Source organism: Geospiza fortis, unplaced genomic scaffold (assembly GCF_000277835.1).
Source record: "Geospiza fortis unplaced genomic scaffold, GeoFor_1.0 scaffold327, whole genome shotgun sequence".
NCBI classification, from domain to species: Eukaryota; Metazoa; Chordata; class Aves; order Passeriformes; family Thraupidae; genus Geospiza; species Geospiza fortis.
Genome location: NW_005054410.1, coordinates 973,056 through 993,797, shown reverse-complemented (window position 1 = coordinate 993,797; position 20,742 = coordinate 973,056). Strand labels below are relative to the sequence as shown.

At 38.3% G+C, this 20,742-nt stretch overlaps 1 protein-coding gene across 1 annotated transcript in view; it reads right to left on the bottom strand.

Annotated features, from left to right (window-relative positions):
* INSC (INSC spindle orientation adaptor protein) overlaps nt 1-20,742 on the bottom strand; it is a 129,788-nt gene that overhangs the window by 50,752 nt on the left and 58,294 nt on the right. Inside the window, exons 3-6 of the mRNA XM_005426314.3 lie at nt 4,566-4,911; nt 4,017-4,069; nt 2,302-2,425; nt 24-137 (exon numbers count right to left, since the gene is read on the bottom strand). Of these exons, the coding sequence (XP_005426371.2) occupies nt 24-137; nt 2,302-2,425; nt 4,017-4,069; nt 4,566-4,911 (637 nt within the window). The remainder of the gene's footprint in view (nt 1-23; nt 138-2,301; nt 2,426-4,016; nt 4,070-4,565; nt 4,912-20,742) is intronic.

Sequence of the window (20,742 nt, the reverse complement as noted above, 5' to 3'; positions counted from 1 at the left end):
TACTCCATGGATCCCTTCCTTACCTTGGCTATGATGCGGCAGAGGTGAGCTCCCTCCTGGGCAAGGCTGAACAAACTGCCGATGGCCGACTCCATCACGTACAGGCTGCCCGAGAGCTCTATCTGCCTCAGCAGGTTCTGGGGGATACAGGACACAAAAGTAGGGGAGTCAGACCGACAGCACACATTTATCATTGCATTTGAGTAGATGGAACCAAGGACACGGATATTTAAGAATAAATATATACAGAGCAAGGTAATGGGTACATGTGTAAGAGCAAGCGGTATGGAACTCTCCAGCTATTTAGTACATATTAATAATATTTAGTTATTGTGTTTGGTTCTGGGATTGAACCAGAATTTTCAGAAGGCAACCAATTTAGTTAGTGTAGAAGCTGAATCACATGGTGATACAAGATTTCTACTTTATTTATAAGAAATATTACTACACCCTGTCTTACACTACTTTGTAAGGGTCTGCTTTTATCAGTAGTCAGTCAAAACAACACTGACAAATAGACATTCTTATAAAGAAATATAGTTTATTTCTCCAATGCAGGAAATACATTAAATATTTTTTAATCTTTGCAAAAAATTGTCTTGCTTTTGCATTTGTGTCAATGCAGCTTTAGAGAAGCACAGCTGTGAAAAGAACATGAAGTCCATTTCATTTTATGTTTCTGAAAAAAAGACAGAGTCGCTAGAGTAATTTAATTCTATTTCCTAGGAGGAGGAAGGTAAGCATTTTTGTATTTAATCCAACTTTGAAAGAAATGCAAGCAAGTATCCCATGTTTTACAGTGTTATTTATACAAAATTCAATTACCTTGCCTTTAAGAGGCTCTGTTCTTCCACCTTTAACATTAGAAAAATGCTCCATAATAATGCATTAGAAAACTGCTCCATAAAAGACATAGCTTAAGAGTTCCCAATTTGATATGAACCTATCCTGAATTAAATCCTGATACACTGATTAAAAAAAAAGGCTCTTTACACAATTTAAGCTGAAATCTCTCACACAGACACTGAGTCTGCTTCAGAGCAGCAAACTATCCCCAGACATTGTGGTTTTATGACAGAAGTGGGCACACAGCCTGATTGAATGGCTCAGAAAACTGTTCGTAAAACAATTTTTATTAATGAGTTCCATATCCTTTAGTCACACAAATACACATAAGACGATGTGGCATCAATAATTCCACTCCCTTAAAAGAAGAAGGGAGTAGGATTTCAGGTGTGTCACTAGGTGCCAAGATGCCCAAAGGCAGAAATATCAGCAGGGAATAACTTCTCTTCAGACTAAAATAATAAACATCTTAACAATGGTTACCTACTCACTGAATTTGAAATATGCAAAGTTATTTACACACTTCAACTCATACATTTCATGGAGTTCTCATAAATCCCAACCAAAGAGCATTAGGAGGTAGCTTTTTAGTTTGACTGTAATTCTGCAAATATATTTGGGATATTCTCACCTCCTAGTGATAACCCTTTAAAACTAGAAGGGATTTTTCTGAAACCACCACAAATTTTTTTGCCATCTTAACACATCAGGGTATGCTAGAGTTTAACCAATAGCATTCATTAATTTTGTTTTGTCACTGTAATAAATACTTTTTAACTATTTGTGTTCACTAAGCTTCTCCTTTCCTCCTGCAACACAAAATTTCAGCATAAAATCACCTCTAAAACATGGACAAGTTACTTGAGTAGAATTAGGGAAGGGAAGGGAAGGGTCAAGATAGGTTGGCTAGACTTGCAAATTGCAATTATTTCACTAATGATCAAATGGAAAAAAATTAATGCATTTGCAGCCTCAGAGTAATTACTCAGTGTATTTCACAGATTCAGAATCACAGAATGGGTAAGGCTGGAAGGGACAATCAGAAGTCATCATTTAGAGCCTTGCAAGAAAGAGACATCAGGAAAAATAAGTAACAGGTTGAGCCAAAAGATCATTTTGTTTGGGATTTGAGGTTATTGGAGAATTTGAGAATGCGAACACCTAAATCTCATTGCAACATATTTGAGTTCTTGATCATAAATTTGTTGAAAATTGAGAGCTGTAATTCTAATCCTCCTCTTGATAACAGAATTATAGAATGGCTTGGGTTGGAAGGGGCTTCTAAAATAATTTAGTTGCTGTCTCCCTGCTATGAGCAGGGATGCCTTCCACTAGCTCATGTTTCTCAGAAGCCCCATCCAACCCAGCCTTGGATCCTTAATGGATTGTTACCCTCAAGATCCAACTATTTTGGATGAGCTTTTTGGCTTGGAGCTTTTTTAACTATAAACTAACCTGTGCCTCTTGTGCTAAAACCAGCTCTATCAACTGGCCAAAATATTGGGCCACAGTCGTGAGTGTTTCATTAACACAAGATTTCATTGACTTCAGTATCTCTTCATCTTCAGTCTGTAAGCACCTGAAAAGAAAGAGATGGGAAAGGGATGAAGGAAAAAAAAGATACAAAAGATGATTATCAGAGGTGAGCCCCATGTTAATCACAGGGTATAACTGGAATTCAGCTGTTCACAAGGACTTTGTGTCATTAGCATCATTCCAGACTTTATTCAAAGCTTTGTATACACGGAGCAAATACACCATGAAAGGATGGACACTACTGAATGATTTTGGGATCCCAATTTACCTCACAGACTGCAGGCCAAATTTTGCCAGAGATGCTGTGTGTTTATACAGTGCAGCACTGCTCTTTTCCTCTTATGCTGATAGTTTCACTCTTGGATGCCCGCATTTCAACTGCAGCTGTGCATACCCACCCATCTTTTATAACCAATATTTCCGTAATTTTCGTTTCTTTACCTTCTTTGTCATAGCTTAATTATAGCAGGATAAGGATGAAGAAAGAAATGTGTGCCCAGATGAGTTAAACAGCATAATCAAAAATAAAATTTGGGCCTCTCTACAGAAAGATACATAAAGCACCTTTACAGTTAGTACAGTTATCCTGTGACTAGTGATGTTTGGCTCTAATTGAATAAATGAGATAGAGATGTAAAACTTTAAACAATTCAAATGAAATAACAAATAATTTCTCACAGAAACACATTCATTTGTATTGTCAAAACATCTTCCACTCAGGCAGGCCATGGTAATGGAAGATATAGTTTGGGGATCAACCTCTACCTGCACACAGGTTACCTTTTCAGTTTTACCTGTCTGTCAGACACCTATATCAAATTTTTGTCAAAAAAGAAAAGAAGGGAGAGGGCTGATTTAGGGCAGACACTTTGAGATTTGAGATTAAAACTGTGTGTATTATAGTAAAATATAAAACACAAATGTGAGCCCTGTGAGTTTGGCACAAAGCAATAGTGCTCAAAAAAATGTAATTTCCTGATAATTAGGCGGTGCTTTTTCCCTGATGATATCCCCAAAACAGAATGACTTGCACAATGTTTAAAACAAACCAAAAAAGAGTGATTTAACTGTGCTGGAGGAAATGGGTAATTTATCTTAGAAAGCAGAAATAGCATAAGAATTATAGAGATGTTTATTTTCCAGTCTCAGCATTCCAGAGTGCAGGGAGATGAGTAAACCTACAACTACAATTTAAAGGAATGTGTATTTGCTTTGGTTTGATTTACAATACATGGATATGTTCATACAGGAACACAGTACAAGTCTCAAAATCCAAGTTTTCACACCAGCTGAAATACTGACTCCACAGAACTAGAAAGGAACTTTGTCACCAATATCTGTCACAGCCAGACTTTCTCCTGTGATGTCTAAAAGTCCTGAAAAATCCACTTGTGTGAACTTTGTGTCTATGTCAGACTCTGTGCAACAGCAGATCCCATCTTTCATTCAGATGCAGTTTAGGTAAAAGCAACTCCCTTCATCCAGCAGAGACTAACATTTAGAAAACCTTGCAGAGTTACAGCAGCCTAGTTCAAACAATTGAGGGGGTGCCTATGGACTTGTGCTTCTCATTAGAAGTTCTACAGCGTAATAAAACAGCAAAATTAATATTTCAACAACAAAATTTAAGTTACCTTTCTGTGAATGCTGTAAATTCTGAACACTTGTCTATTAAGAGTTTTTCAAGCTGCAGAGAGAGCAAGAGAAAGTGGTTTGAAAGTTATATCCGTACACATAATTGCTTTACAAAAATAGATAATCTTTGTTTAATTGAAAACCCTCTCAAAATATAATATTCCATATGAGCACCCTTCATCTACTTTTCTGAATAAAGCTGATAGAGATAAAACCAAGGTTTACAAAAAAATGTAGCATTTTCTACATTGTAAATGCAAAGGAACTCATAGATGGGGTGTCAAAATACTTTAGTTCTGTAGTCCTTGAAAGCAAAACATTTTTTCCGTGCTATTTGTCAACATTATTAACATTCAGAATAGCCTATGATAAAATAGGATCCAAAGTCAAGATTTCCATTGCTGGAAAGGGATTGGAAAGTCTTAAACAAGGGACCAGTATCAGTATGTAAGAACTTCTTACAGATTGTTTAAAGCAAGTTTTAATTACTGCAATAGAATAAAAATTCAAAAAATGAGAGAAACACATCAGGTAAGGCATCCTCTCACCTTGTGCATTTCTTCTGAGGAGCTCCTGGTGAAGGTGTTGTACTCATTTATCATGGAGTGCACGTGGCAGTTGACTCTCACTGTCATGCTGTGGACCCTCTGCCACCTGTTCTTCTCCAGCTTCTGAGCAATCCTGGTCAGCTCGGTGCTGATGATCCAAGCTCTCCTCAGCAGGAGCTGCAAGTTATCACAAGTGCTGTACTGTGAGGAGAGGACGAGTTCATTTTGTTCATCCTTCTCAATGCTGATGGGCTTGGACTGGAGAATGCACATGCATTCACAGTCTGTCATCAGCTTCAGGTCTTCCATCCATCGCTGAACAGAGTCCACCTGGATTAGGTGCATGCTGGAAGGCAGAGAGGGGAGGGAAGAATGAGGTAAAGCAAAACAACCTTAGAATAACCACCAGGTGCAGCACCATACAGCTGGTGGTAACCTGCTGTAACCACACACCACCCACTACTAGGTTGCTTGATTGACCAATTGAGTGACCAAAGGCAAATAATTGAATGAGCAATTTGCTTGCAGTAAGTAACACTGACACATTTAGCTCTTTATTCCAAAAGCAAGTTCTGGATTTCTAATCACTTTTATACCACACACCCCCCTAGAAAATTATGTCTGAGAAATCAGCGGATATTAGAGATAAGTAAAAAGAAGTTTTGATTATGTTTTTTGGGGAAAGTGTTTCTTGTAAGTTCAGAGTTTTATATGGGAGAAGGAGCAGAGTTATGGGTGTATTTGCTTGTTGTTTATGGGCCTGTCAGGTTTTCTTAGACACTTGGCCTATCAAGGGCTTAAAATAAAATTTTACCTTGCAGCACCTCTCCAAAGCCCTTCCAAACTTATGCACCAAACCAAGACAGTGATCAATACTGCAATATCTGTTCCCTGTCATAGTCCCTGCAACTAGAGCTGGATTCTACTCCCTAATCAGAATTTTCCCCTCCCCCTTTCTTCTCATTGTTTTGTGTACATTTTGCACACTGACTTCCAAAGCACATTTTTTACATGACAACAAATATGATGTGAACCAGCAAGGCTGAAAAGCTCCTTGACAAGTGTCCCCTAACACAAGAGCAGTGAGCCTGCATTTTGTGCCCTTACACCCTCCAGCCAGTAAAATGTGGTACCTGAGGCAGAAGTTGCACTGATTCAGAGCTCATTTTTTGAGGGATCACAAATTTCATAGTCTCAAGATGATTTTTTTCTTATAAGGCACCCAGATCCTAGTAAAAACATTTTAATCCTCACCCCAACCATACTAAAATTTTCCAAAGAATTGAAAATAAAAGGTAAAGAAGAGATTAGATTAAGTAAAGGAAGAGAAAACGAATTTAACTATTTTTTCAAACTTCTGTTGGTATCCTACAGTTAATATGACAGATTAGTCATAGTAGATTGTTGTCTACTTCATGGATATATGTGCAGATTTTATGATACTATGCCAGAAAGGACAAAAAGAAAGTCCCTATTCTTTTAATTCAGATACTGATTTATTGCAACTCAGCAGTAACATTCTGTGCTGTTATATAAAGCCTTACTGCTAGAATAAAATCTGCAATCACATTAGCTAAGCTAAGGAGGACCAGGTGGAAGCCTTTTTCAAATCTTGGGCTGCCATTTATACTGTGAGCACCAGCTGAACTCCAGAAATCTCCTGCCAGACTACTCCAGTAATATTCCATAAATAAACAAAACATATTACCATATACAGGAAAAGGAGGCTCACCTCAAGTATCATTTCATGTAAATTGACAGCAAACAAGATACAGGAGATCAGTTTCATTGATTCAATCTCCCTTTTCACAATATATGATGAAACTACTTTTAATTTTGAACTTTACAGGCTACTGCTATTTAAGGTCTTTATTTCACTCAGCTCTGAATACTGTGTAATTGCATTTCATGATCGATTGAGGCCCACTTTCTCTTTGCTATGTGTAGTCTCCTTATTGCCTTTTTGGATCTGAAGCAAGGTTTCCTAATAAACAAAAACAACAACTTTAGAAGTTTGAGATCATTATTTATAACAATGTGCATAGTTTGCATGCAGAACAGGATAAACTCATTTGACACAGAGTAATGTATCTTTCATTTCCAAAGTGCACTGTGATGATTAATTAAATTTCTGTTTAGTAAGTAGAAATAAACTTCTACATTATAAATTCACGTGGACAAAAATCTAGAATAGAAAGTTAGTGAGAAAAAACAAACAAACAAACAAAAAAAGCAAGACAAAAAGTAATTCATATTTCCTTTAGTCCCAAAAAGTCATTCTTCACTCTAAGGAGGAGAAAAAGAGGAAATAAGATTTGCACAATGAAAAAAAAAAAAATAAGCATGGATGTTAAAGAAACTCTCCTTGTTTGCTTCTGTTCCTACTAATTGCCAGAAGTATAACTGTAGAATGTAGGATATTTTTTCACTGAAACTTAATATTCCTTAATTGACAAGAGCAAAAAATGATACCATTCATCTCCTCCTAGAGGACCACAGAAAACTCTCCCTGCTTACTGTTAGCTTTTCTGACACATTGTCCTTTAAATTAGACACACATTATTATCACTCAAATGAAATATATAAATTATTCACCTTCATCCAAATCTCACTGTATGTAGAGAAAATCATCTTAAGCATTCTGCAGATGAATTTGTAGATTCATTTTTTACACATTAAAATAAGGAAAGCAAAAAAGTGTGATCATCCCTAATTAGCTATTAAGAATCATATTCCAGATGGCACTTACAGAGCTCAAAAAACAAGTTGGAAATTTCCATTTTGTCTCCCCAGTACTGGGAAAAAAAAAAAACAAAAACCCTACGCCTACAAAATAAAAACAACCTTAATGGTTCAGACAAAAAAAACAAATAAACTCTGTTTAGCCCTTTATCCTGGTCCCAACATGCCCATTAGGAGATGCATAAGGAAAGATTATAAGAAGTGTGGCAAGAGCTGAGCAAGCCCTCCTTCCCATCTTCTGGCAATTAGTGGTTCAGGAACTTCCTCAGCCAGAAGTTGTGTCTGAGTAGGATGTTTTTACAATTCATGAAACAAAAGTAGCCATTAATCCCTTTTTGAACTCAGTTAAACTTCTGGCCTTTGCAACATCTAGTGGCAGTGTTCACATTGTTTATTTTTTGGTATGAAAAAGTGTTTCTTATTGTTTATTTTAAACTTGCTACCTGGAGATATGAACACAAATACTTTAGTTGCTATATTCTAAGAGATAGTGTAAATGAAATGATGGTTCTGTATTCACCCTCTTCATGCAATTCATTATTTTGTTTGCTCTACCCCATCTTCTCTAGGTTATTTTATTTCCATGGCATGGAAACTCAGTCTGTCTAGTCTGTCCCCCTATAGACAGCATTCCAACCCTTTGATCATTCACTCACTCTTCCCACCTTTTCCCAGTTTCCCTTTGTCCCAAGATGTAATGGGGAAAACAGGACACAATATACAAGATTCAGGTAAATTTATACATTTGAAACACATTTCTTTTACAGTCTCTATTTTCCAACAATTCTTAAATTTTATTTTTTGTCCTAAAGTGTTTTCAAGAGCACTGTTTCATCTTTACCTTTCTGAAAATACACTTATTTTGATTGCAGAATCTTTTCTGAGTGATAATAAATAATGTATTCACTATACATGTGAAGAAAGAAATTGTGCTTTAGTTCCCTTTACCTCCTCACATGTACAACTTTATGTTCATTAGCAGATTTCTTCTATATTTTACAGTTTCGTATTGTCCTGCTTTTATAACTATTTTTTCAGGTATTAATTACATTAAAAAATATTTGTTCAGCCATAAGAGACCTTACTTGTGTGATTTCCCACATTTCTCTACAATTTAGCAAAAGCATCTGGTTAACTGGCTAAGACTCTGATGTTTATAGAATCATAGAATAAAGACTTCTAACACCATCAGGCCCAACCATTAACCCAGCACCGCCAGGTCCATCACTTAATCCTGTCTTTAAGTACCACTTCTACACAGCTTTTAAATACCTCCTGGGATGGTGACTCAAGCACTTCCATAGGGCATCCATTCCAGTGCTTGACAACACTTCCAGTGAAGAAATTTTCCCTAATTTTCCATCTAAACCTCCCCTGGGTTACTTTGGGAGTGTTTCTTCTTGTCCTATCATTGGTTATTTGGGAGAAGAGATCAGCCCCCACCTTGCTCCATCCTTCTTTTAGGCAATAATAAAAAGAGATCTGTTAATCCTCAGCCTCCTTCGCTTCAGGCTAAGCACCCCCAGCTCCTTCAGCTGCTCCTCACAGGACTTGTGCTCCAGACCTTTCCCCAGCTCTGCTGCCCTTCTCTGGACTCTCTCCAGTCCCTCAATGCCTTCTCACAGTGAGGGGCCCAGACCTGGACACAGCACTTGAGGTGTGGCCTCACCAGTGCCCAGCACAGGGGCACAATCCCTGCCCTGCTCCTGCCACACACAATATTCATCCAAGCCATGAACAGCCAGTTTCTCCAGCAGAATGCTGTGGTAAACAGTCTCAAGGTCTTTCCTGCAGTCCAGGCAGACCAGCAAACAGCTTACAGCCTTTTCCTCAACCACTAAGTGGGTCACCTTGTCAGAGGAGGTCACGTTGGTCAAGCAGGACCTGCCTTTTCTGAAGCCTTGTCAGATCCCCTGGTTTTCCAGATGTGCTGCACAATGGCACCCAGGATGACCTGCTCTGGCTCCATGACCTTCCCTGGCACTGAGGTGAGGCTGACAGGCCTGTAGCTCCTCGGATGCACCTTGCGGCTCTTCTGCAAGATGGTGTCACATTGGCTAAAAAGCAGCCACCTGGGATCTCTCTATACAGAGAGCTGTGCTGGTAAATAATGGAAAGTAGCCCACTGAGCACTTCTACCAGGACCCTCAGTATCCTTGGGTAGATCTCATCTATACTCTAGACTTTTGTTATTATTTCCCCTTGGAATGTGGGGGCTTCATTCTGTTCCCTGCCCATCTTCCATCTCAGGGGGCTGAGAAGCTACAGAACAGCTGCTCTTACTATGAAAGACTGAAGCAAGAAGGCATTGGATGCCCTGAGCCCTTTCTCATTCTGTCACCATGTTTTCCCCCCACATCCAATAAAGGAGGATGTCCCCCTTAGCCTCCCTTTTGTGGCCAATGTATTTACAGAACCATTTTTTGTTGTTTCTTACAGCAGTAGCCAGATCAATTCTGGTTGGGCTTTAGCCCTTCCAATTTTCTCTCTGCATAACCCCATGGCATCTTTGTAGCTCACACAAGTGGCTCTCCCTTTCTTCCAAAGGTGATAAACTTACCTTTTTTTTCCTGAATTCCAGCCAAGGCTCTCTGTTCAGCCAGGCCAGACTTCTTCCCCGCCGGCTCATCTTTCGGCAGCACATGGGCTGCTCCTGTGCCTCTAGGATTTCCTTCTTGAAAGGGAGATGTATAGATACATAGATGGATAGTAGTTACCCACTAGTTAAAATTACTGAATTTAATATGCTGTGGCATATTGACAAAAAAAAAAAGCAATTTATCTAAACTCTACATTATAAAGGGAGCATTTAATGTAAAAAGTTGTAAAAATAATTCAGTGCAAAAAGAAAATTCAAGAGAAAGTCTCCAACATTCCTTAAAAGTCATTCTGTTTTAATTGAGGTTGTAAAGTATTTGACACAGTTTTCAAGAGCACTCAAGTGAACTTGACTAAGAAGCAATTTGAATACTCTGAATTCTAGTGTGCTTTCCAAAAAACATAGTCTTTAAAAAATTGTGTCATTTGATAAAAATCCTCTGGTGCCGCTGGCTGAGGCCAGCTTAGAGCAACAGCCCATTAGAAGTGTCTTAGTTCAAAAGATGTTTGGACCTCGTCTAATATAGATGTTTCTGCACTACATAATACATTGCAGATAAATTTCTTCCTGGGTAAAGACATTTAAAAAACACTCCTATTTTAAATATCTAAGAAGAGACCTATGATATTCAACGTTCTCTTACCAGCCTTTCTCTTCTCCCTCCTCCCTTTTTTTTTTTTTGCTATTTTCTATCATCTCTTAAGTAGTTTGTTAACTAACACATCAAGATTTTTAGGATAGACAAGATGGATTGATATCAAAATGAGTGATCTCTCATGTTGGTATTACATGAACACAAAAGTCAAGAGTTAATGACTAGATCATTTGTTTAAAATTTCCATCTTGAAGCTCTTTACCACCATTTTACTGGCAGCACACACACTTCTGTTTTAAATTGCAAATGTTATCATGAAAAAGAGTTATACCTCCAATTTAGCACTGAGTTTCACTAAGTGCAAAAGTTTCATGTTTTATAACATTGTGTCGAAGTCGGAGCTGATCAATTCATGTGAATAATTCCAGCGGTCGTATTTATAAAGTGTAAAGACTTCTGCTCAGTCAAATTATGTTTCCAAGGCTTCTTAGCCTTTTTATCCATTTTCACCTAATATGACAGATTTATTACCAATCCTAATGATAGCATTTAGTACTGCTTCCAGATAAGCTTATGGTGAAAGTCAATGCCAAATCTTACAACTGTGTGCAAATTTATTATTCTAATTAGTGGTAGGTAATTAATTGGCAACAAACAACTTACTGAATGATTTTCACCCTCTCTTTGAACATAAATAATCTCTAATTTTTTTCTAATTCATCTTTTCAGAATTATTCATGGGTATGCAATATAGCCAGGGCCAATTTCCACATCAATACAATGGCCAGCAGAACTCAACTCTCAGTGGAAGGAGAGAGTGAAGAGCCATAGAGACAGTGCTCATTTTTCTTCAATTGCTTTACATGATATTAATCACATAAAAGAGCCCTGTAGATACACAATATTGTATTTGCACTGATTTGGGCAAAATTTTGTAGAGCTAGCTACAGAGATAGCTTAAAACACACAGAGTAGCGTTAAGGTAGATAAGAATCAGATTCCTGTTTTTTAAGTGAGTGCACTTACTGTGTAGATCATTCCTAAGGTAATAGAATCCTACAAATATTTAGGTTTTGTACTCGATGCAGCAAGATAAAAGTAGAGCCAGATGGTTTGCAGGGTATTCTTTTTTTTTTTCCTCTTAATTTTACCTATTTCTTTTCTAATAGAACACCAGCAATCCAACTTCACTGTGACAAAAGGTGACTTTAGTATGAATTATTTAGACTTTTAGAACATAAGGATAAAAGCTAGTTTCTAGGTTTTAAGAAAGTTAACAGGCTATATTAAAAGGGCTCTTTTAATTAGCTTCAATGACTACTCAAAATTGTTACAGTTACCAAAATCTGACAACTTCTCCAAATTAAGTCAGTAATGAATAATTCAAAATTACTCAAAGATCATCACTGTAGAAAAGTCTACAAGGAAAGTAAAAACACAGTTATCACTCATAATAAATAAGGTATGTATGATGTGTGAACTTAGAGCTGTTCCATCAGGCCTCTTGAAAAGTCCATATAAATAATTTAGTGTTAAATGCTGCACCAGTGTTCTCCTCAGATCTTTACATTTTTCTGAGAAATCCTCACTGTAAGTTGTCCCTCTAAAGATGTCTGGAAATACTATACCAGTCCAGAACTGCTGGCACACTGCAGAGCTTAAGGAAGTCACTCTGTAAAACCACAGCCTAGCTAAGCTTGCTGATTAGTTCATGTAAAGTCTAGGACAAACTTATGTACTAATTTTCTGTACATGGGAATAGTTTAGGTAGGCCCAATCCTATCCAACCTCCATCAGTTGAAGGGATACTAAGAAAATGTTCAAGCTGCTTTTGAGGAGTTTTACTTCCTGCCTAGCACATTGAATTGCTAAAACAGTAGTTACCTTGACAAACACACAAGCCACTGAGCTCACAGAAGTTAAAGACCACAGTAAAAAATTTAATTTCCTCAGATAAGGAAGGAAAATGCAAAAAAGCCCCACTATCAGCAAGTTAATGACATTTTGATGCTGTTAATTGGCCTCTTTTCAAGCAAAGCTGAACAAAGAACATGATATTATTGTCACAATGCTTACCATCCAAAATGTCTGTTGAATTTGTATTTGTATAGTATCATTAATTCATACTAAAAATGAATGTTATTGCTTTTCCAGTGTTGTTACAAGATAGTAAACCAAGGAAAACCACTAAGTTTGTTGGATCCTGTGATATTGGCATATTCAGATTTAACAAACTGTTAAGGACTCAAATTAGACTTAATGAGCTTTGATCCAACTTAAGGAATCCACCAGACTTAGAAACAGGCAATTTTAGCCAGTCTAAAAATTGGACATGAGGGATGGGTCAAAAAATAATCTGCTGACAATATTGGTTGAAGGATATTGGTTCTTTTATTCTTGTTACCTGATGATTTGGAGCTGTTCTCCAGTGCACAGACAAAAGTAGTGCTGAAGATGAAGGATTCCATGACTCAATCTCTTTGCAAATTACAGCCTGGGTCTTGCAAAAAAGTGCAATTATAGTTTTCCTGAGAGATGAGACAGCAGAGCTGAGTGAGCTTAGCTTTGTGCACAATGGCAGAATCCATGACTTTTGACTTCATTATCCCAAAGTAAGAAGAATATGCCTCATGGAACATTGCATGACAAATCTTCTGACAACTTCCTTGCAGATTCATCCAGGAGTTTAAAATCTGACACAGTGACTGTGTTGATAATCTCGAAGGGATGTTGCCATCAGCACATGTTTAAATTGCAGATTGCTGAGTACACACACAGTTCTCACTCCCATAATTACCAGGGCATGTTTGCTGTGTTGTGAAGGAGAAAAGTGAACAAGGCCAGCAACAGGACAGAATGTGCTCAAGAGAGCTCACCCTGGCTCATTGCTTCCCAATGCTCAGGCTATGCTTGTAATTGAAGGGGAAAATATTCCTCACGGCCTTATAAGATTATGCTACAAAAGAGAGACACCTGGCAGGGAGGGAGAACTAGAAATGAAAGTGAAAAGGAGAAAAACAACACTGAACATAATTTCGGGCCACAGGCAGTGGAAGTGCTCAGACACAATCACAAGCAATGACTAATTTGAAGACTAACATGAGAGTCCATGAAAATAGCACTAGTGCCTCATTGAACATTGTTTTTTACTTCCTCCAAATCTGCCTTAATTTGTAGTTTAATAACAAACACTACAGCTCTCTGTGCCTTATTCAAAGGAGTTATGACATGCATTATGAGCAGCAGCATTAGCCTTTAAACCTTCTACTATTTACTCATTTAAGGTCCTAACCCTTCTGATTAAGTAAAGCCTGGATTACTTAATGAAGGGAGCAACAAGCATTTTACAGGGAGCTATGAGATCAGTATCACTCAGGAGACAAGAGAAATTTGGAGACCCTTGTTCACATCTATTACACAGCAGCTCCAGCTAAAACTGTCAAAAAAAAAAAAGGTGAGAAAAGGACAGTCTGATGTTAGCTTTTCTAAGATTCCTATCAGAATATTCAACAGACAAATTTAAAAGATTAAAAGTAGCAACACAGTGTCACAAATACTGAAATGAGAAGGCAAAAATACTTTAGGTGGTCTCATTCAAATAAGAAAGCAGTTTCCAATCAAACAAATTCAATATCCATGCACAGGTTTATATGTTTCTGTAGAAGTCAGAAGATGGAAAATGAAATCCATGCCATCAAACATACACATCTGATACTAGAAGCAACCAGATCAGATTACTTGCTCATAAATGGCTTAAAAATCACTCAAAAAATAATTTAGAGGGCTCAAATATGTTCTATTAAATGGCTATTCTAGAACCACAGAGGAAGTTGGGTTGGAAGTTTCTTATTTTTAATCTGAATTTCTTAAAAGCCAGTTCATTCCCATTTGGTTTCATGTTTCCTTTTAAACAAGATTTTATCTTTGAATGCATTTCTAGAAAGCCAACACATGTTCCCAGCTTCTAATTTGCAAGACTTGTCAAGCAAAATTCTTCAGATTCCTTATATGAAACTATGTCCTTTCCAGACCCCTGCTTTGAATAGATTTGTAAAATTAATTTTTTACTGAAAGACTTGATATCATGCTTGATAGAAAACAAAGTCTAACAGTAATTTTGAGTGATATTAGTACAACCTTATCTCCACCAGAAATCTCATTTCACACAGTCTAGGACTGAGCTTCCTGCTTTCATCACCACATCTTACTGGCAAAGCCAGTCGCAGTCATCTCAATCAGCCAGCATACATAGGTCCTCCTCCTGTTTTGTTTGCCATAGAATAAACTACAGGTATTTGCAGACTTTCTTGTCCTCAGCGTCCAAATGCATAACATTGATGTTTCAATTACTGCCCCCTTTTCTTCAATACTTCAAGTTCACTTCTAATTGTGTACTTTCAAAAGTACCCTTTGACATTACCCCTTTGTCTAATCACTAGTTTTATGTACTTTATAGTAAATACCATGTATAGAATCACTGAACTTCCTTTGTTCAGAGGGAAGAGGATAAATTAATTTTGTTTGCCCTAGAGAATGATAGATTATTCATTATTATGCATCTTTGGCAGGTCCATGTATTGGCATCTCATCTCCTGTTTTATTCCAAACCTTTAACTACTCCTTAGTAGAAGGTCTTAATTTTGCTTTCCAATTAAATCTTATTCCACCCTTTCTCACTTCTTAGACACAAACATTTTATGTTGCTATTTTACACTTGGAGTCACTACCAAATTTTTTAGTAAGTTCAGCAGCTTAAAAAGAGTAGTTTTCCTGTCTCTTGTATATTGTGTTTTGCTTCTGTCTCAGACACATTCCCTTCTCTTTCCATTCACATTACAGAGTCAAAACTAGGTGGTTAGTGCTCCTGGATGATTTCATTTTCCTTTGCGCAGGTGTTGAACCTAGGAAAGCCAGGCTAACTGAAGGTTTAAATGCAAAGAAAGCAGGTTCAATAATTACAACCAACAGGAAAAGCCAAACTCACACTGTATCTCCACTGCAAGCTGCCTCCTGAAACAGCAAAGTCTCTGGCTATACTATCACTTTTTCCATCATGCTTTGCCTGCGATGGCACTGTACTTTATCATAAAACATTTGAGGCAAAAATGTTTTCACAATATAGTCCAGTATTTTTCTACTGAAAATGGGAATTCTGAGCCACCTTGTATAAAGCATATTTCTGTGGAACAGCTGAAATGTAATCAGGCATCAGCTTCTGGTTGATAATCACAGATACCTGAGGATTGTAACATAAGCAGCAAATGTGAACCACCAACTTAAAATGAAGAAATGTAGTTCCAATACTCCTTAAAACTGAAATTAAATTCCTCCTCTGTCATCAGTGGACTTTGGATGAGGCTTGGGTGTGTGGCACTCATGATTCTTTTGACAATGCTTATAGTAAATTCCCCAAGGGCAAAGAATTTTAAGAACATAATCCCACATTGGAATTGACAAGAGACTAGCAACTGACAGAAAACGAAATTAATGGAGAATACTCTTGGGAACCTAACAGTTCAGCATCATCTCAAAGGAGGTGGTGGAGGCACCATCCCTGGATGTGTTTAAGACTGGATGGGGCACTCAGTGCCATGGTTTAGTTAAGGTGTTAGGGCATGGGTTGAACTCGATCTTTAAGGTCTCTTCCAACCTAGTCATTCTGGGAATTCTGTGAAAGTAAAAAAATCAGTCCCAGAATCTGTGGTTCCCTAGGATTCCAGTATTGAGCAACTCCAGGATTCCACAACCCTGGAACCCAACCACTCCAGGAATGTCTCCAAGGCAACAAGAGCAGGTTGGTGTCAGAGAGAGGTCTGCAGCACAGCTGCACCCACAGTTCAGAGGTACCTGATGGTGAGTGAGCTCCCACCAGCCCCTTGGGTTCAGGCAAGGTCGTGCCAACGTCTCTAGGCCTTCAGTAACAGAGGGAGAGCCTGACAAACTCTCTCTTTTGAGATTTAAAATTCATGTGCACAAGTGACAGTGCGTGAGTTCTGTAGCAGCAGCTCCTTCACAGAACTTCATCATTCCTTGCCTCCCAGCAGAGGGTCCTGCTGTATCCAGCCTGTCCTGAGCCCCCCTGGCAGAGCAGCAGGGGAATGGCTCCCTCATCGGCCTGCACCAGCCTGTTAGGCCCCTCTTCTCCTCCTCCTACTTGGGGGACTCGGGTTCCCCTTTCATTTCAAAATTTTGGACTTCTCTCTCCTCAAACATGGCCATTTCTGTTTTGCCTCCCTGTGTGCCACACCTTCCCCCTCATCTTGTGCTGATGGAGCCTCTCTGGGAGCTGAGTTTGGAACCTACAGCAACAGGCCCACACTAAGGAGCTCCTCCGGCCTGCGGATTTTCTCAGGGCTAGAAAGGACATGAAAGCTTTTATTTCAGTGTGAAGCTTCTTTTTCTTCTTGAGAATCTGAATCTTGGCTTATTCCATCTTTCTCTCTCTTCCAAGGAAGGATCTGCCATGGCAATCTTCTGGGTACTCCTTTTGCTGATGGCAGCTGTTGACATCAACCAGCTGCTCTTCTCCTCTGAAGGGAAGGGAACTGTTTGTGAGAAGGAAAGGGAAGAAATCCTTCAGAGGTTGGAGGAGAAGGAGGAGAGCCTTCAGCTGCTGTACTCACACTTGAAGAAGGAAATTACAAACCTGGAAGATGGGCAGGAGGCTGTGGCAAAACCTGCATTGGCACTGGACACAATGATCCAACAGTGGATATGCAAAGTCCTTTTCTTGGCTGCCATCACGCTGTTCAAGCTCTGGGGATAGCATTTGCAGGAAGTCACTTGTCAGCACAGTGGAGAAGAAGAGACTGACACAGTATTCCTGGGGAAAGCATGGAAAGGAGTGGCCTTCCCTGACAACACTCTTTGTGCTAACTAGGGGAATTCATATCCACATGGACAGAACTGTAGCAAATCTTCAGTTACAAGGAGACTGGTCCCGTTACCTTTGAAATTACTTCGGTCCACTAACAAAAAACTTGGTGCTTTAATGTATTAAGAATTTCTTCTTTTTTGTATCAATTGTTATAAATCCTAGGGTTCCGCTAATGAAATAGAATGGATTAAAGCAAAGGAATAAACTTAGCAAAATTGTTTGCTCGCAACCAAACAACTTCATTTCATCTGTTGACTCTGGCATTTTCCTTGCATTGTGCATTGCTAATACAGGCCAAACCAAACACCACAGAAATAGAAACCATGTTTGCTAAACAATACTATGCATGTGCAACACAACTTCACTATGCTAAATTGATGAGAACTTAGAGGAAGATGGTTCAGAAAGAGGCTACAGATATTTTGACTGGAAAGCAGGAAAAAGTAGTTTAGCACTGTTTCTTCCAGCAATAATGCAGAGAGTTTTTTGTTTAGAATGAAGTCTTCTACTGGCATCCAATGCTGGCAAGAAAGAGTAAATAATAAAAAAGTTTACTTATGTTTAAAGCTGATGACTTGAACAATGATGACAAACCATTCCTAAACCAAACATTAAATCTCAAGACCATACAAGTTTAGGAAGGAATCTTAGGAAATACTTTCTTAACTGGTATCAATAGATTTTCCTATCCTTGGCAGTTATCCTCCTTGAATGTATTAATGGACATTTGAATGCATAGTGAATTGCTGTGAAATTTGGAGGGTGCACTGTGGGATCCAAGGAAGCACTGCCCAGGCATGGTGTAGATTGTACATCTGTTTAAACAAAAGATGTTTAATGGGATTATTTCCAACTTTGATTTCTTTCCATTCCATAAGCAGTGCTCTTCACAGAATTCACTTTTCCAGAACAAATACCATCATTGTACCAAAATGGCCAGAATGGTGCAAGAACCATCACCCAACAGACAGAGGCACCCAGGCAAATCCCTTCTTTTCATGGGTCTGGACTGACCACATGGGTTCAAGCAGCATAATATGCCCTTCTCAACATTTTCTGAATAACTCTTGTCTAAGGTTGTAAGCTTTGTGCTTAATTTCATATCAGAAAGTGCAATGCAATACTCTTCTCTTTTTGCCCTTATCTATACAGACTTGATGGGCTGCTGTGCACAGCCAGACTTTCATTTGCTGAATTTCTTAAATCTTAACGTGGCTTTCCAGGCATGATTATGTTACTCAGAGCAAAAGACCAATCTAATGGATACATTCAAGCAGAAATTTCAAAAGCTGAGCTCCACTCTTGGCTTTCCTACTAATACTCTGAGAAATTTTATTACTTCCTGCCATCCTTCTCTCCTGATAAACTCTCTTCTCTGCTTAGCCTAAGTGACACTTCCTTGGTTTTGCACTGAGCATTGTGCACCGTGTTCTCATCTTGATTGGAACTTCCAGATGCTACTGTAACACAATAGTGGTGAAACACAAAAACTAAAATTTTTCCAAGCAATCCTAGAAGAGTTCTGAAGGCCAAATAGGTAAAGCAAAAAGGAAATGAATGGTTATTTTTACTACTGTAGAGCTGCTTTTCAAGGATGGACAACAGCTGAAGCATGAAGAATGCCTGAACTAGAACACTCTCATTAAAATATAAAATCCAAAGCAATTGGATTCCAAGACCTGAAATGGACAAGAGTTCAGGAGGGCCCTTCACAAGACTGAATGAGGTGAAGAAACAAACACAGCCTGGTTTCCTGGCAAAAGTAAAGATGAGTGGGCTAGGAATCCCACGGATTGCTCCTTCCTGGGAAATAATTCATTAGTGAGAACTTTTCACCTCACTGCTGTTCACAGAAACTCAGAATATCAGGTGTAAGAGGAGCAAGAGAGAGAGCAAATCTGACTGACATTGCCCAGGTGTCAATCTCCACCTTCACAAGGGAGCAAGTGAAAAGAATTACAAACCCCTGAGGATAGAACCGAGTGGCTTTTACATAGACCCAGAGAAAAGATAGAATAAGGATTCCTTCTTTTTCCCCCTTCCTAATGAGTAGAATGAAACAGAATATCTATTTATTCCTCTTCATTTAGCAACAGCAGGGTTTGGATCGCTGTCAGTGAATTTCTGGCACAAATGAGCTAAATAACCATGATTCATAAGGGCATGCAGGCTTCACATTCTGCAGTGCATTAAAAACAGAACAATGATATTTTCCCAAAAAAACCCAAAAAAGGCACATCATTCTGGTATCATTCCACAAAAATAAGCCAATTATCCCTCCTTAATTATTTATTTAGCAATAATAAATGCTTAGTGGCCATCAAAGAACCTGGAAGACAGCTAACAGAACACAGAAGTGTAGTGAACACCATTGTTTTGCAATAATACATCCCAGGTTCAGTGAATTGGCCTCTGGCACCAAATATGAATAAATGGATGTTTTATGGGAGTACCATCTTTTACATTAAAAAAACAATTAAAGGATGAGTAGAACTAGGTTTTTGTCCTCTTATAGTCCCTTATGGCACCTCACAACACATCAAGCAAATCAGATTTAAAAATATATTAGAAATGGAAGCAGGGAAATATTGTGTCATATTAAGTCTGTTATTGTCATCAGCTTTAGCTAAAGGAATTTATTTCATACAAATTACTGTGAGATAACAATTTCCACTTAAATGGAAAACACATGTGTGAAACACACTCAAAATAGTTACTTATTCACTGAATATTCTTTTAGTGTCCCTTTTGCAGCCTGTATTATGAGAGTAAGGTCTTCATGTGAAAGAAAAAGTTCTGTGTCTGTCTGATTAAAAATCCTCTTCTGCTGCCATCATGTAAACAGAAAATAACTGACTTCACTGTATAGGGAAGCAAATAAAATAGATACAGTTTTCTATGTGATTTCTATGTTCTACTGTTATGCAGAGTACAAGGATAAATCAATTTAGCTTTATTAAAGGCTTTTCATCACTTCATAAAATTTTCAAAGCACCTGCTCAACAGCTTTTCAAGCTTCAATTCTCAAGCAAGATGTACTTTCCTGTAGCTGCCACTAATACAAAAATTCAGGCAGCAATCTCAGCACTAATTTGGCACATTGTTTGCAAGCAAAAAAATGTGTAATTTAGATTTCACTATTCACCTGACACCTGTTCCTGGAAGGACTGCCTTGAAAGCCAAATACTAAATTTAAAACATCTTACAGGCTTAACACTGTGTATTTTGGGCCATCTCTAACTAGGAGGGAAATATAGTTCCACTCTCTAGTGTCCCTCTCCCCCAAAACTTTTATTTCACTGAATTCATTCTTCGACTGAACATTACCCAACAAAAAGAAAAGCAGCTGAACCTTCCTTCTGAA